Source organism: Salmo salar, chromosome ssa26 (genome assembly GCF_905237065.1).
Source record: "Salmo salar chromosome ssa26, Ssal_v3.1, whole genome shotgun sequence".
Taxonomy (NCBI): domain Eukaryota; kingdom Metazoa; phylum Chordata; class Actinopteri; order Salmoniformes; family Salmonidae; genus Salmo; species Salmo salar.
Window position 1 is genome coordinate 49,426,180 of NC_059467.1, and position 17,889 is coordinate 49,444,068.

The 17,889-nt window shown below is 50.1% G+C and overlaps 1 protein-coding gene across 16 annotated transcripts in view; it reads right to left on the bottom strand.

Moving 5' to 3' along the window:
• Positions 1-17,889, bottom strand: part of LOC106595038 (probable E3 ubiquitin-protein ligase HERC1) — a 290,635-nt gene that overhangs the window by 70,980 nt on the left and 201,766 nt on the right. For 9 of the 16 annotated variants that reach the window (XM_045708500.1, XM_045708507.1, XM_045708508.1 and 6 more), the window contains exons 49-56: positions 17,374-17,600; positions 15,315-15,601; positions 15,139-15,191; positions 13,838-14,038; positions 10,827-11,001; positions 8,635-8,902; positions 7,162-7,375; positions 6,419-6,678 (exon numbers count right to left, since the gene is read on the bottom strand). In XM_045708500.1, coding sequence (XP_045564456.1) covers positions 6,419-6,678; positions 7,162-7,375; positions 8,635-8,902; positions 10,827-11,001; positions 13,838-14,038; positions 15,139-15,191; positions 15,315-15,601; positions 17,374-17,600 — 1,685 coding nt within the window. The remainder of the gene's footprint in view (positions 1-6,418; positions 6,679-7,161; positions 7,376-8,634; positions 8,903-10,826; positions 11,002-13,837; positions 14,039-15,138; positions 15,192-15,314; positions 15,602-17,373; positions 17,601-17,889) is intronic. The other 7 variants (XM_045708515.1, XM_045708512.1, XM_045708504.1 and 4 more) reach the window with 6 other exon arrangements.

The window sequence follows — 17,889 nt, forward strand, 5'->3', positions numbered from 1 at the left end:
CTCTTCTCTACGACAGCCGTGACAGATTCAGACCTCAGACACCAGGTGGGTTAATGATCAGGGACTGATTCAGACCTCTCAGGGACTGATTTAGACCCCAGACACCAGGTGGGTTAATGATCAGGGGCTGATTTAGACCCCAGACACCAGGTGGGTTAATGATCAGGGACTGATTTAGACCCCAGACACCAGGTGGGTTAATGATCAGGGACTGATTCAGACCCCAGACACCAGGTGGGTTAATGATCAGGGACTGATTCAGACACCAGGTGGGTTAATGATCAGGGACTGATTCAGACCTCAGACACCAGGTGGGTTAATGATCAGGGACTGATTTAGACCTCAGACACCAGGTGGGTTAATGATCAGGGACTGATTCAGACCCCAGACGGGTTAATGATCAGGGACTGATTCAGACACCAGGTGGGTTAATGATCAGGGACTGATTCAGACCTCAGACACCAGGTGGGTTAATGATCAGGGACTGATTTAGACCTCAGACACCAGGTGGGTTAATGATCAGATAGAAGAGAAAACCAACAGGACAGAGAGGGGAGTAGAGAGGGGAGTAGAGAGGGGATAGAGAGGGGAGTAGAGAGGGAGGAGAGGGGGGAGTAGAGATGGAGTAGAGAGGGGAGTAGAGAGGGAGGAGAGGGGGGAATAGAGGGGGAGTAGAGGGGGGAGTAGAGATGGAGTAGAGAGGGGAGTAGAGAGGGAGGAGAGGGGGGAATAGAGAGGGAGTAGAGAGAGGAGTAGAGAGGGGAGTAGAGAGGGGAGGAGAGGGGGAGGAGAGAGGGGAGTAGAGAGGGGAGTAGAGAGGGAGTAGAGAGGGGAGTAGAGAGGGGAGTAGAGAGGGGATAGAGAGGGGAGTAGAGAGGGAGTAGAGAGGGGAGTAGAGAGGGGGTAGAAGGGGAGTAGAGAGGGGAGTAGAGAGGGAGTAGAGAGGGGAGTAGAGAGGGGATAGAGAGGGGAGTGGAGAGGGGGTAGAAGGGGAGTAGAGAGGGGGTAGAAGGGGAGTAGAGAGGGGAGTAGAGAGGGAGTAGAGAGGGGAGTAGAGAGGGGATAGAGAGGGGAGTAGAGAGGGGGTAGAAGGGGAGTAGAGAGGGGAGTAGAGAGGGGAGTAGAGAGGGGGTAGAAGGGGAGTAGAGAGGGGAGTAGAGAGGGGAGTAGAAAGGGAGTACAGGCTGCAGGCTGCAGACTAATTTAGGAAGTAACATTTCAGGAACAAATGGAGATGAAAGGAAGGACAGAGAGATCAGGAACATGAGTGGAGGGGAAGAGACTATTCCTCTAATGGGGTCAGAGTGGTTCTGTTAGAACAGTTTGGGCAACCTTGACAACGGCAAGAAAGACTTCAAGGTGGCTCTGCTCACAGAACTAGAGGGTTCTATTTCCCTGGTTCTACCACCCTACACAGTGTATTCTACACCAGTAAACACACAGAACTAGAGGGTTCTATTTCCCTGGTTCTACCACCCTACACAGTGTATTATACACCAGTAAACACACAGAACTAGAGGGTTCTATTTCCCTGGTTCTACTACCCTACACAGTGTATTCTACACCAGTAAACACACAGAACTAGAGGGTTCTATTTCCCTGGTTCTACCACCCTACACAGTGTATTCCACACCAGTAAACACACAGAACTAGAGGGTTCTATTTCCCTGGTTCTACCACCCTACACAGTGTATTATACACCAGTAAACACACAGAACTAGAGGGTTCTATTTCCCTGGTTCTACCACCCTACACAGTGTATTCTACACCAGTAAACACACAGAACTAGAGGGTTCTATTTCCCTGGTTCTACCACCCTACACAGTGTATTACACACCAGTAAACACACAGAACTAGAGGGTTCTATTTCCCTGGTTCTACCACCCTACACAGTGTATTCTACACCAGTAAACACACAGAACTAGAGGGTTCTATTTCCCTGGTTCTACTACCCTACACAGTGTATTCTACACCAGTAAACACACAGAACTAGAGGGTTCTATTTCCCTGGTTCTACCACCCTACACAGTGTATTATACACCAGTAAACACACAGAACTAGAGGGTTCTATTTCCCTGGTTCTACTACCCTACACAGTGTATTCTATACCAGTAAACACACAGAACTAGAGGGTTCTATTTCCCTGGTTCTACCACCCTACACAGTGTATTCTACACCAGTAAACACACAGAACTAGAGGGTTCTATTTCCCTGGTTCTACCACCCTACACAGTGTATTCTATACCAGTAAACACACAGAACTAGAGGGTTCTATTTCCCTGGTTCTACTACCCTACACAGTGTATTCTACACCAGTAAACACACAGAACTAGAGGGTTCTATTTCCCTGGTTCTACTACCCTACACAGTGTATTCTACACCAGTAAACACACAGAACTAGAGGGTTCTATTTCCCTGGTTCTACCACCCTACACAGTGTATTCTACACCAGTAAACACACAGAACTAGAGGGTTCTATTTCCCTGGTTCTACCACCCTACACAGTGTATTCTATACCAGTAAACACACAGAACTAGAGGGTTCTATTTCCCTGGTTCTACTACCCTACACAGTGTATTCTATACCAGTAAACACACAGAACTAGAGGGTTCTATTTCCCTGGTTCTACTACCCTACACAGTGTATTCTATACCAGTAAACACACAGAACTAGAGGGTTCTATTTCCCTGGTTCTACTACCCTACACAGTGTATTCTACACCAGTAAACACACAGAACTAGAGGGTTCTATTTCCCTGGTTCTACTACCCTACACAGTGTATTCTATACCAGTAAACACACAGAACTAGAGGGTTCTATTTCCCTGGTTCTACTACCCTACACAGTGTATTATACACCAGTAAACACACAGAACTAGAGGGTTCTATTTCCCTGGTTCTACTACCCTACACAGTGTATTCTACACCAGTAAACACACAGAACTAGAGGGTTCTATTTCCCTGGTTCTACTACCCTACACAGTGTATTATACACCAGTAAACACACAGAACTAGAGGGTTCTATTTCCCTGGTTCTACTACCCTACACAGTGTATTATACACCAGTAAACACACAGAACTAGAGGGTTCTATTTCCCTGGTTCTACTACCCTACACAGTGTATTCTACACCAGTAAACACACAGAACTAGAGGGTTCTATTTCCCTGGTTCTACTACCCTACCAGTAAACACACAGAACTAGAGGGTTCTATTTCCCTGGTTCTACTACCCTACACAGTGTATTATACACCAGTAAACACACAGAACTAGAGGGTTCTATTTCCCTGGTTCTACCACCCTACACAGTGTATTCTACACCAGTAAACACACAGAACTAGAGGGTTCTATTTCCCTGGTTCTACCACCCTACACAGTGTATTCTATACCAGAAGACACACAGAACTCTCTGCTCTGGTGAGCCTCCAACGTGACAGAAGAGCACTTGACCAGGTCACCACCATGTCGGCAAAGGTCTGAACCCTAACCACCCTCTACCCTAACCACCCTCTACCCTAACCACCCTCTACCCTAACCCTCTACCCCTAACTCTCTACCCTAACCCTCTACCCCTAACCCTCTACCCCTAACCCTCTACCCCTAACCCTAACCCTCTACCCCTAACCCTCTACCCCTAACCCTCTACCCCTAACCCTCTACCCCTAACTCTCTACCCCTAACTCTCTACCCCTAACTCTCTACCCCTAACCCTCTACCCCTAACTCTCTACCCCTAACCCTCTACCCTAACCACCCTCTACCCTAACCCTCTACCCCTAACCCTCTACCCTAACCACCCTCTACCCTAACCACCCTCTACCCCTAACCACCCTCTACCCCTAACCCTCTACCCCTAACTCTCTACCCCTAACCCTCTACCCCTAACCCTCTACCCTAACCCTCTACCCCTAACCCTCTACCCCTAACTCTCTACCCCTAACCCTCTACCCCTAACCCTCTACCCCTAACCCTCTACCCTAACCCTCTACCCTAACCCTCTACCCCTAACCCTCTACCCCTAACCCTCTACCCCTAACCCTCTACCCTAACCCTCTACCCCTAACCCTCTACCCCTAACTCTCTACCCTAACCCTCTACCCCTAACCCTCTACCCCTAACTCTCTACCCCTAACCCTCTACCCTAACCCTCTACCCCTAACCCTCTACCCTAACCACCCTCTACCCTAACCACCCTCTACCCTAACCCTGTACCCTAACCCTCTACCCCTAACTCTCTACCCCTAACCCTCTACCCTAACCCTCTACCCCTAACCCTCTACCCCTAACCCTCTACCCCTAACTCTCTACCCCTAACCCTCTACCCTAACCCTCTACCCCTAACCCTCTACCCCTAACCCTCTACCTCTAACCCTCTACCCTAACCCTCTACCCCTAACCCTCTACCCTAACCCTCTACCCCTAACCCTCTACCCTAACCACCCTCTACCCTAACCCTCTACCCTAACTCTCTACCCTAACCCTCTACCCTAACCCTCTACCCTAACCACCCTCTATCCTAACCACCCTCTATCCTAACCCTCCACCCTAACCCTCCACCTCTAACCCCTACTCACCCTAACCCTCCACCCTAACCCCTACTCACCCTAACCCTCCACCCTAACCCCTACTCACCCTAACCCTCCACCCTAACCCCTACTCACCCTAACCCTCCACCCTAACCCTAACCCTCCACCCCTAACCCCTACTCACCCTAACCCCTACTCACCCTAACCCTCCACCCTAACCCTCCACCCTAACCCTAACCCTCCACCCCTAACCCTCTACCCCTACTCACCCTAACCCTCCACCCTAACCCTCTACCCTAACCCTCCACCCCTAACCCTCCACCCTAACCCTCTACCCCTAACCCTCCAACCTAACCCCTACTCACCCTAACCCTCTACCCTAACCCTCCACCCCTAACCCCTACTCACCCTAACCCTCTACCCCTACTCACCCTAACCCTCTACCCTAACCCCTACTCACCCTAACCCTCCACCCTAACCCTTCACCCCTAACCCTCTACCTCTACCCCTACTCACCCTAACCCTCCACCCTAACCCTAACCCTTCACCCCTAACCCTCTACCCCTCCACCCTCTACCCCTACTCACCCTAACCCTCCACCCTAACCCTCCACCCCTAACCCTCCACCCCTAACCCTCCACCCCTACTCACCCTAACCCTCCACCCTAACCCTCCACCCCTAACCCTCCACCCCTAACCCTCCACCCCCTCCCCCCTAACCCTCCACCCCTACTCACCCTAACCCTCCACCCCTAACCCTCCACCCCTAACCCTCCACCCCTACTCACCCTAACCCTCTACCCCTAACCCTCTACCCCTCCACCCTCTACCCCTACTCACCCTAACCCTCCACCCTAACCCTCCACCCCTACTCACCCTAACCCTCTACCCCTAACCCTCTACCCCTCCACCCTCTACCCCTACTCACCCTAACCCTCCACCCTAACCCTCCACCCCTAACCCTCCACCCCTACTCACCCTAACCCTCTACCCCTCCACCCTCTACCCCTACTCACCCTAACCCTCCACCCTAACCCTCCACCCTAACCCTCCACCCCTAACCCTCCACCCCTAACCCTCTACCCCTACTCACCCTAACCCTCCACCCTAACCCTCTACCCTAACCCTCCACCCCTAACCCTCCACCCTAACCCTCTACCCCTAACCCTCCAACCTAACCCCTACTCACCCTAACCCTCCACCCTAACCCTCCACCCCTAACCCTCCACCCTAACCCTCCACCCCTAACCCTTCACCCCTAACCCTCCACCCCTAACCCTCCACCCTAACCCTCCACCCCTAACCCTCCACCCCTAACCCTAACCCTCCACCCTAACCCTCCACCCTAACCCTCCACCCCTAACCCTCCACCCCTAACCCTCTACCCCTACTCACCCTAACCCTCCACCCTAACCCTCTACCCTAACCCTCCACCCCTAACCCTCCACCCTAACCCTCTACCCCTAACCCTCCAACCTAACCCCTACTCACCCTAACCCTCCACCCTAACCCTCCACCCCTAACCCTCCACCCTAACCCTCCACCCCTAACCCTTCACCCCTAACCCTCCACCCTAACCCTCCACCCTAACCCTCCACCCTAACCCTCCACCCCTAACCCTCCACCCCTAACCCTAACCCTCCACCCTAACCCTCCACCCTAACCCTCCACCCCTAACCCTCCACCCCTAACCCTCCACCCTAACCCTCCACCCCTAACCCTCCACCCTAACCCTCCACCCTAACCCTCCACCCCTAACCCTCCACCCTAACCCTCCACCCCTAACCCTCCACCCCTAACCCTCCACCCCTAACCCTCCACCCCTAACCCTCTACCCCTAACCCTCCACCCTAACCCTCCACCCTAACCCTCCACCCCTAACCCTTCCAGTACTCACCCTGCTCTGGTGAGCCTCCAACTTCACAGAAGAGCACTTGCGCAGGTCACCAGCCATGTCGGCAAAGGTTTGCGGCCGGCTCTGGTTGTCTCTGTCGTGAGCGGCCAGCGTGCGGACCAGCTGCTGAGCGGCCCACTGACGGTGTCCCGAGGACAGGCGAGAAGACAGGCAGCAAGCAGCCAGCGCGTTGGCCAGCTCCAGTGGTCCTACAGCAGTGGGATTATAGGAAGGATGGGTATACAAATGTGCAATTAAACCTGCTGGAACGAAAACAAAGGGGTGGAAGAAGGACCGGTGAGTGATTTGGGGAAGAGATGAGAGGATGTTAAATTATAACATAACACAATGCCTGGTCCAAATCACTACGGTAATAATGACAACTAGCATGGGTACTATGGAGGCTAGCACAAACTGCTACCATTAGCTAGTAGCTACATGTCTGGATGTACATGTCATCCATGCAGACTATCTGAAAATACAAGGCGACTACAAGTCTACAATCACTGCCCCCCCCTCCCCACATTTCAACCATTTCTTAAATGAAACATTCTAAATGAGCTGAGAAATATCTTTGTTCATCCCATAATGCAATTTTACAAACAAAACTGACAAATCGTCATTACAAAACTCTATTGAATATGACGACACGGCATAATGACATGTCGATGACAGACAGCGTATGATAATATCGCAATGCCTAGAAATCTCTGAGGACCACAGCAGCCGACTCCAGGTCTACGAACCTCTCTTCTCCACGTCGGTCTTGTCATAGTTGGGTCTGAGCCGGGCCCCTTTGTCAGCGAGCAGGGCCACGAGGGCCTGGGTGACCACGAAATTGGGTGACGTCACAAGCTTGTTCTCCTCGGCCACGCCCCTCAGGAAGCTGGGGAGGAACTTCCTCTGGACGGGGTCGTCTACCGTGGTCAGGTTCATCCCCGTTGCCGCGGAGATCAGGTTCTAGAGACGGATAGATATACAGGTTCTAGATCAGTCAGAGGCACCCTAACACGCTGTACGGGGGTCGTCTACGGGCGCCAGGTTCATCTCCGTCGGAGCGTTTGATTTATTCAGGGCAGCCCAGCTGAGACCAGGATCTCATTCCCAAATGGTGCCCTGAGTACGAACACTTTCTCACAACAGGAAGAACAATTTACATTCCAATTAAAATTCAAATAAAAAAGCAGAAGGAACAACCTCAACACAAAGAATATCAACAAATAAACCATTACAGTCGATGGAAACAACTCAATGAATTCAACACTGACCGAGCGGAACCAGAGAATCAAGAAGCAAGGAATGCTGGGAGTTATTCCAGCTGTATCGTACACAGCACATTGGTCAGTGTTACCTAGTTTTGACTTTTCAGTTACATTTCTAGTGTTGATTCAGGTGTTAAATTAACACTAATTGGTCTAAAATAACCCCAGTGTTGGTGTTTATAACCAGTATTAAACCACGCCTATCATTATCATATTTCCCAGCATGCTCTATTGCAGGTTGATTTTTAGAATCGTTTTTTTCCCCTCAATATCTATGTTTTTACATGTAGTACATTGATTGATTAATTCATGTTATGATACTCAAATATGAATAACATTTTTCTCAACTAATCCAATCTGTTACTTTGTAGTTATTGCAGACGTTACTGAAATGGTTATTCCAGTTTAGATAGTCTCATATCTTAGTCTTCCCATTCCAATGGGAATTACACATCACTTTGCCAACCATCATAAGGTGACTTGCAGACCTGAAAACCAGGAGTTTCAGACTACTGTATTAGTGTCAAACTTGGCAAAATAAGGCCTCGTTAAATACTTGTTGTATTGTGTTGAACATTTTTATTTTAATGATCTGGCTTGATGAAACCCACAGGACAACAAAAACTAAATGACTGCAACAATCTCTGTCAATAACAAATACAGTCTTGGCTAGTAACTACAATTCACTCCAAAGGTAAGGCACTCTGGGAAATATGCAAAAAAATAAATATACTTTACACTAAACGGTGTGTTAATTTAACACTGAAAAGTGTGCATGTGACCAATAAAATGTGATTTGTATAGGTCATGTTAAGTATTGCATAAGTCTGGTGCTGAGGACTAAGGTTGTGCTGACTTGAACTTGTTGTTGTTGAGTGCAGTAGAGAACTGGTAACTTCCTCTTTCTCTTCCATTCTACTATCTTTGTGTGAGTCTGAGTTGTGTATCTGTTGTTACCTGTGTGCAGAGCTGGACCAGTAGCTTGGCAGCGTTGGGGCTGTTGGAGGCCAGACAACCCACAGCCGTACTGAGATATGCCAGACAGGAGATAGGTTTACTGGCCTTGGTGGCCCCGCGGGGCCGCTCTGAGGCCCCTGATCCAGCTGTAGGGCTGGTGGAGAGGCCGGCTCGCCCTGCTGCAGCCAGACACATCAGTCTGACTAGGGTCCTGATGTCTGTCAGACCCAGGGACTCCAACCCTGCTGCCAGGCTGCAGCTAGAACCACTGAGAGAGAGGGGGGAGAGAGAGGGGAGGGAGAGAGAAAGAGGGGAGAGAGAGAGGAGGGGAGAGAGAGGGGAGAGAGAGGAGGGGAGAGAGAGAGGAGGGGAGAGAGAGAGGAGGGGAGAGAGAGGAGGGAGAGAGAGAGGAGGGAGAGAGAGGAGGGGAGAGAGAGAGAGAGGAGGGGAGAGAGAGAGAGGAGGGGAGAGAGAGAGAGAGAGGAGAGAGAGAGAGGAGAGGAGAGAGAGAGAGAGAGGAGGGAGAGAGAGGAGGAGAGAGAGAGAGGAGGGGAGAGAGAGGAGGGAGAGAGGAGGGGAGAGAGGAGGGAGAGAGGAGGGGAGAGAGGAGGGAGAGAGAGAGAGAGGGAGAGAGAGAGGAGGGAGAGAGAGAGAGGAGAGAGAGAGAGAGAGGAGGGAGAGAGAGGAGGAGAGGGAGAGAGAGGAGGGGAGAGAGAGAGAGGAGGGAGAGAGAGAGGAGGGAGAGAGAGGAGGGAGAGAGAGAGGAGGAGAGAGAGGGAGGGAGAGAGAGAGGGAGAGAGAGAGGAGGGAGAGAGAGGAGGGGAGAGAGAGGAGAGAGAGAGAGGAGAGAGAGAGGAGGGAGAGAGAGAGAGGAGGGGAGAGAGAGAGGGGAGAGAGAGAGGAGGGAGAGAGAGAGAGGGAGAGAGAGGAGGGGAGAGAGAGGAGGAGAGAGAGAGGAGAGGGAGAGAGAGGAGGGAGAGAGAGAGAGGAGGGAGAGAGAGAGGAGGGAGAGAGAGGGGAGGGGAGAGAGAGGGAAGGGAGAGAGAGGAGGGAGAGAGAGAGGAGGGGAGAGAGAGGAGGGAGAGAGAGGAGGGAGAGAGAGAGGAGGGGAGAGAGAGGGGAGGGAGAGAGAGGAGGGGAGAGAGAGGAGGGGAGAGAGAGGAGGGGAGAGAGAGACAGCCATACACATAAACATACAGTACTTGCGATGCAGTTCACCCTTATACACTGACACCAACTAAACACAGTGGAAAATGAGATGAATGGAGAGAGATCGAGACAGAGAGAGACAGAAATACACCAGGGAGACAGAGACAGAGAGAACCGAGAGAGTCAGACAGACACCAGGGAGACAGAGACAGAGAGAACCGAGAGAGTCAGACAGACACCAACGAGACAGAGAGAGACAGACAGACAGACACTGACAGACAGACACCAGGGAGACAGAGAGAACCGAGAGAGACAGACAGACACCGACAGACAGACACCAACGAGACAGAGAGAGACAGACAGACACCAGGGAGACAGAGAGAACAGAGAGAGACAGACAGACACCAGGGAGACAGAGAGAACCGACAGACACCAGGGAGACAGAGACAGAGAGAACCGAGAGAGACAGACAGACACCACGAGACAGAGAGAGACAGACAGACACCAACGAGACAGACAGAGACAGAGACAGAGAGAGACAGACACTGACAGACAGACACCAGGGAGACAGAGAGAACCGAGAGAGACAGACAGACACCAACGAGACAGAGAGAGACAGACAGACACCAGGGAGACAGAGAGAACCGAGAGAGACAGACAGACACCAACGAGACAGACAGACCCCAGGGAGACAGAGAGAGACAGAGACAGAGAGAACCGAGAGAGACAGACAGACACCAGGGAGACAGAGAGAGACAGAGACAACCGAGAGAGACAGACAGACACCAGGGAGACAGAGAGAGACAGACAGAGAGCCAGAGACAGAGAGAACCGAGAGAGACAGACAGAGAGACAGACAGAACCGAGAGAGAGAGAGACAGAGCGAGACAGAGAGAGAGAGTCTACAACCAGTCCTACATCTAGTCTACACCCAGTCTACACCCAGCCTACACCTAGTCTACACCTAGTCTACACCCAGTCCTACACCTAGTCTACCACCAGTCCTACACCTAGTCTACAACCAGTCCTACAGACAGACCCACCTGACAGAGAGTAGAGACAGGGCCCTCATCACCATGGTCCTGGCCAGGAGAACCTGCGCTGCAGAGGTCACCCTCCTCAGAGCCACGACCCTGTCATGGGGGTTGTCCAGGGCTGCAGCCTGCTCACCCAGAGTCACTCTGCCTGAGGAGCTGTTCTCCACCGCGCCCTGGCAGCCTGGGAAACACACACACGCACAATGTACAATACAACCCCACAAAATGGACATATAACAGGGGAACACTGAACCACCCACGTTACAGAGAGGACCGTACACATTACAGAGAGGACCGTACACCTAAACCACCCATATTACAGAGAGGACCGTACACATTACAGAGAGGACCGTACACCTAAACCACCCACATTACAGAGAGGACCGTACACATTACAGAGAGGACCGTACACATCTAAACCACCCATATTACAGAGAGGACCGTACACATCACAACCACCCACATTACAGAGAGGACCGTACACTTCTAAACCACCCACATTACAGAGAGGACCGTACACATCTAAACCACCCAGATTACAGAGAGGACCGTACACATCTCAACCACCCACATTACAGAGAGGACCGTACACATTACAGAGAGGACCGTACACATCTAAACCACCCACATTACAGAGAGGACCGTACACATTACAGAGAGGACCGTACACCTAAACCACCCATATTACAGAGAGGACCGTACACATCACAACCACCCACATTACAGAGAGGACCGTACACATCTAAACCACCCACATTACAGAGAGGACCGTACACATCTCAACCACATTACAGAGAGGACCGTACACATCTAAACCACCCACATTACAGAGAGGACCGTACACATTCTGAGACCACCCACATTACAGAGAGGACCGTACACATCTCAACCACCCACATTACAGAGAGGACCGTACACATCACAACCACGCACATTACAGAGAGGACCGTACACTTCTCAACCACGCACATTACAGAGAGGACCGTACACATCACAACCACCCACATTACAGAGAGGACCGTACACATCTCAACCACCCACATTACAGAGAGGACCGTACACATCTAAACCACCCACATTACAGAGAGGACCGTACACATCTCAACCACCCACATTACAGAGACGACCGTACACATCTCAACCACCCACATTACAGAGAGGACCGTACACATCTCAACCACCCACATTACAGAGAGGACCGTACACATCTAAACCACCCACATTACAGAGAGGACCGTACACATCTCAACCACCCACATTACAGAGAGGACCGTACACATCTCAACCACCCACATTACAGAGAGGACCGTACACATCTCACCACCCACATTACAGAGAGGGCCGCACACATCTCACCATTCCCACTATTGTTGCTAAATGGACTTTCTGGTTAACCTCTTGACGGTCGCCTAGGATAGGGGGCGCTACAGCGATTTTTGAAAAAAATGTGTGCCCATTTTAAACGGCCTCCTACTCAAACTCAGAAGCTAGGATATGCATATAATTAATACTTGTGGATAGAAAACACCCTAAAGTTTCTAAAACTGTTTGAATGGTGTCTGTGAGTATAACAGAACTCATATGGCAGGCAAAACCCCGAGACAGATCGTAACAGGATGTGGAATTCTGAATTGCGGACTCAACTTCATCAGTTTGCCTGTAAATCACACAGTGAGCAATGGTTCATTGAGCAATTCCTATTGCTTCCACTAGATGTCCCCAGTCTTTACAAAGTGATTTGAGTCTCCTACTGTGAAAACTGACAGAATGACACGCTGTGGGACGTGGTCACACGGAGAGGGACATCACCATTATGACGCCGGCGCCCTGGCTACCCTCCCCTTTCGAAACGTTTATAAAGACAATGCAATCGTCCTCCTTGAATCTTATTGGAGCTCTGGTTGAAAAAGGCCCTAAAGATTTATGTTATACAGCGTTTGACATGTTTGAACGAACCTAAATAAGAAAAAAATTCATTTTGTTGAAAGAGTAGCCCCGCGCACGTCGGAACTTTTGGTGCAGCCTTCAGAACGCGCTAACAACAACAAGCTATTGGGACGTAAAGGATTAACTTTTTCGAACGAAAATACATTTGTTGTGGACCTGGGATTCCTGGAAGTGCCTAAGGATGAAGATAATCAAAGGTAAGGGATTATTGACAATAGTATACAAGACTAGATTTGATATGCGATTGTTCCAAGATGGCGCTGATCTGTATTGCTAGCCTATTGTTCTGAGTATCGCATCCCCTTTTATCGCAAAGTGTGATTACCCAGTAAAGTTATTTTTAAATCTGGCATTACAGGTGCTTTCAAGAGATATTCATCTTAAATCTTAGAATGACAATATTACATTTTAAAAATGTTTTCGAATAGTAATTTAGTAAATTGTAGCGCTGTTTCATCGGATGCATTTGAGGGAAAATAGTTAGTCAACGTTACGCACCGATGTAAAATGCTGTTTTTATATATAAATATGAACTTTATCGAACAAAAGAATGCATGTATTGTGTAACATGATGTCCTAGGTGTGTCATCTGATGAAGATTGTCAAAGGTTAGTGCTGCATTTAGCTGTTTTTTGGTTATTTGTGATGCATGCTAGTTGGTCGGAAAATGGCTATGTGGCTACTTTTACGATATACTCGTCTAACATAATCTAATGTTTTGCTTTTGCTGTAAAGCCTTTTTGAAATCGGACAACGTGGTTCGATTCAGGAGAGGTGTATCTATAAAACGATATAACATAGTCCTGTATTTGAAAAAATTAATATATTACATTTTGTTATGCTAATGGCGATAGGATTTTTCGCTGGATGTCCGTCCCGTATGGGTTAAATAACTTGAACTCTTCGGGTACAACATAAACACAGACGTTTATTAAAACCAGTTCTGTTTCACAGCCTCACGTATCTGCAGCCGGGTCTCTCTGTGCGTGTGTGTGTGTGTGTGTGTGTGTGTGTGTGTGTGTGTGTGTGTGTGTGTGTGTTTTTTTTTTTTTTTTTTCTCAGCCCCTCACCTATCTGCAGCAGAGTCTCCTCCATGCTGTTGGTGGCGGTCACCATGGCTACGGACGCCCCCAGGGGGTCACTGTCGGGGAACTGGACGGCCTCTGGAACGACCCGGCGCTCACTCAGACCCAACGGTCCCGCCAGCAGCTCAAACTCTTCCTCCCCAGTTAACCTCTCCTCCTCATCAACATCCAGCATGTCCCATTCCTCTGAAAGGGTTACAGAGAACAACACAGTCATACTATCAGCCATGTGGTTAAAGAGAACAACACAGTCATACTATCAGCCATGTGGTTAAAGAGAACAACACAGTCATACTATCAGCCATGTGGTTAAAGAGAACAACACAGTCATACTATCAGCCATGTGGTTAAAGAGAACAACACAGTCATACTATCAGCCACGTGGTTACAGAGAACAACACAGTCATACTATCAGCCACGTGGTTACAGAGAACAACACAGTCATACTATCAGCCACGTGGTTAAAGAGAACAACACAGTCATACTATCAGCCACGTGGTTATAGAGAACAACACAGTCATACTATCAGCCACGTGGTTACAGAGAACAACACAGTCATACTATCAGCCACGTGGTTACAGAGAACAACACAGTCATACTATCAGCCACGTGGTTACAGAGAACAACACAGTCATACTATCAGCCATGTGGTTATAGAGAACAACACAGTCATACTATCAGCCACGTGGTTACAGAGAACAACACAGTCATACTATCAGCCACGTGGTTATAGAGAACAACACAGTCATACTATCAGCCATGTGGTTATAGAGAATAACCACTCATACTGTCAGCCATGTGGTTATAGAGAATAACACAGTCATACTATCAGCCATGTGGTTATAGAGAATAACACAGTCATACTATCAGCCATGTGGTTATAGAGAATAACACAGTCATACTATCAGCCATGTGGTTATAGAGAATAACACAGTCATACTATCAGCCACGTGGTTACAGAGAACAACACAGTCATACTATCAGCCACGTGGTTATAGAGAACAACACAGTCATACTATCAGCCATGTGGTTATAGAGAATAACACAGTCATACTATCAGCCATAAAGCTGCAGTGGACCAGTCGTACTATCAGCCATAAAGCTGCAGTGGACCAGTCGTACTATCAGCCATAAAGCTGCAGTGGACCAGTCGTACTATCAGCCATAAAGCTGCAGTGGACCAGTCGTACTATCAGCCATAAAGCTGCAGTGGACCAGTCATTCATATGATCAGGGACAAGAACCTCTGGAACAAGTGAATCATCATGTTTAATCAGAAGCAGTACCTTCATAGACACTGTCCTGCTTCCCCAAGAGGTCCGGGGCCAGTCCCTTATATCTGAACATGGACCACAACACGCGTTAGTGATTACAGTCGTCTTGTCACTGTGATACAGTGTGTATTGAATCTTAAGTTATAGTTGTACATAATCACAGTCTGTATTAAAACCTGGCGTGTCACCTTCTGTCCGCCACTGACCTCTCCGTCACGGGGACTGTGGTTTTACTCTTCACCGCCAGGTGTTTGTCCCGGCAGCTACCACAGAGGAGGTAGTACGGGTTACCGCTGCCGCACTCCCCCCCGAACCATCCGTCTACATAGGACCCGTTGCTCCGGTAGCCCTGTCGGTTGGCACTGCGCCCGCAGCCAGGGTGGCTCTTCTTCATGTGCTGGTTGAAGTTGGCAACGCTAGCCTCACACAACTCACATACTACCACCTCGTCTCGTTCCTCTGTCTCACACACATGCTGCCAGGGGACATGGAGACAGGGACAGGGAGACAGGGAGGGGACAGGGAGACAGGGAGGGGACACAGAGACAGGGAGGGGAGAGGACACAGAGACAGGGAGGGGACAGGGAGACAGGGAGGGGACAGGGAGACAGGGAGGGGACAGGGAGACAGGGAGGGGACACGGAGACAGGGAGGGGACACGGAGACAGGGAGGGGACAGGGAGACAGGGAGGGGACACAGAGACAGGGAGGGGACAGGGAGACAGGGAGGGGACACAGAGACAGGGAGGGACACAGAGACAGGGAGGGGAGAGGACACAGAGACAGGGAGGGAGGGGACACGGAGACAGGGAGGGGACAGGGAGACAGGGAGGGACACGGAGAGACAGGGAGGGGACAGAGAGACAGGGAGGAGGGACAGAGAGACAGGGAGGGGACAGGGAGACAGGGAGGGGACACAGAGACAGGGAGGAGGGGACACAGAGACAGGGAGGGGAGGGGACAGGGAGACAGGGAGGGGACACAGAGACAGGGAGGGGAGGGGACAGGGAGACAGGGAGGGACACAGAGACAGGAGGGGACACAGAGACAGGGAGGGGACACAGAGACAGGGAGGGGACACAGAGACAGGGAGGGACACAGAGACAGGGAGGGGACACAGAGACAGGAAGGGGACACAGAGACAGGGAGGGGACATGGAGACAGGGAGGGGACACGGAGAGACAGGGAGGGGACAGAGAGACAGGGAGGGGAGGGGACAGAGAGACAGGGAGGGGACAGGGAGACAGGGAGGGGACACAGAGACAGGGAGGGAGGGGACACAGAGACAGGGAGGGGAGGGGACACACGGAGACATAAACACAAAGTCAGTTCAAATCTAGGACATCAATAGCATGATGCCACTAACAGACTTCAAGAGACAGGTGAGTATGACAGCTGTATAGACAACATGATACCATAGCAACAAGATGATTAGCCATGAATTAACCACAAGCAACAAGACTTGATGATCAATGCCACCCACTGTAATCAAACCCCATTGACATCCCATCCACTGCATGCTAGTTAGGCTAACGACAGAAATCACTGCCATGGGCAGTCAGTGGCAGAGCATGATGCAATGTGTGTGAGAGAGAGGGGAGATAGTCTGAGCGTGTGTGTGTGTGTGTGTGTGTGTGTGTGTGTGGTGTAGAGAGTGTGTGTGTGTGTGAGACAGGGAGATAGTTTGAGCGTGTGTGTGCGTGTGCGTGTGTGTGACAGGGAGATAGTTTGAGCGTGTGTGTGTGTGTGTGTGTGTGTGTGTGTGTGTGTGTGTGTGTGAGACAGGGAGATAGTTTGAGCGTGTGTGTGCGTGTGCGTGTGTGTGACAGGGAGATAGTTTGAGCGTGTGTGTGTGTGTGTGTGTGTGTGTGTGTGTGTGTGTGTGTGTGTGTGTGTGAGACAGGGAGATAGTTTGAGCGTGTGTGTGTGTGTGTGTGTGTGTGTGTGTGTGTGTGTGTGTGTGTGTGTGAGACAGGGAGATAGTTTGAGCGTGTGTGTGTGTGTGTGTGTGTGTGTGTGTGTGTGTGTGTGATAGTGAGTAAGCCTCAACCTCTCTCAGCAGACAGTTAGCATTTACAGCACCAAGTGAATGAGTGTGTGAGTGAAAGTTAGCCGGTGAGAGTCTAAATCCTAAACTTCCTCTTCAGTCTCCTACTAAGAGTGAGACGTTTAGTGACGTGGAAGTCAGGATGAAGACCTTATTAGTTAAGGCGAGGAAAGAAGCAGCAAAACCCTCGCTGCACTCACACACACCCATGTTGGCCAGTCCAGTACCTCTGGGATCCACATGCCCAGGATGTCAGTGTCGCTGGCCAGGTCCTGACCAAACATGGCCTCCATGGTCTCCTCGTCCAGATCCAGCTCCAGTTCCTCGTCCAGGTTAAAGTCATACAGAGTTCCAGGGTCCTGCTGTAGGGCACTGCCCTCTCTACGAGACTGGCTGCGATGGGCCTGCACCGAGCGGTACAGACCAGCTACAGGAGAGGGTATATGTTACAATGGTATAGAGGAGAGGGTATATGTTACAATAGTATAGAGGAGAGGGTATATGTTACAATGGTATAGAGGAGAGGGTATATATTAGTATAGTATAGAGGAGAGGGTATATGTTAGTATAGTATAGAGGAGAGGAGAGGGTTTATGTTAGTATAGTATAGAGGAGAGGGTATATGTTAGTATAGTATAGAGGAGAGGAGAGGGAATATGTTAGAATAGTATAGAGGAGAGGGTATATGTTACAATAGTATAGAGGAGAGGGTATAT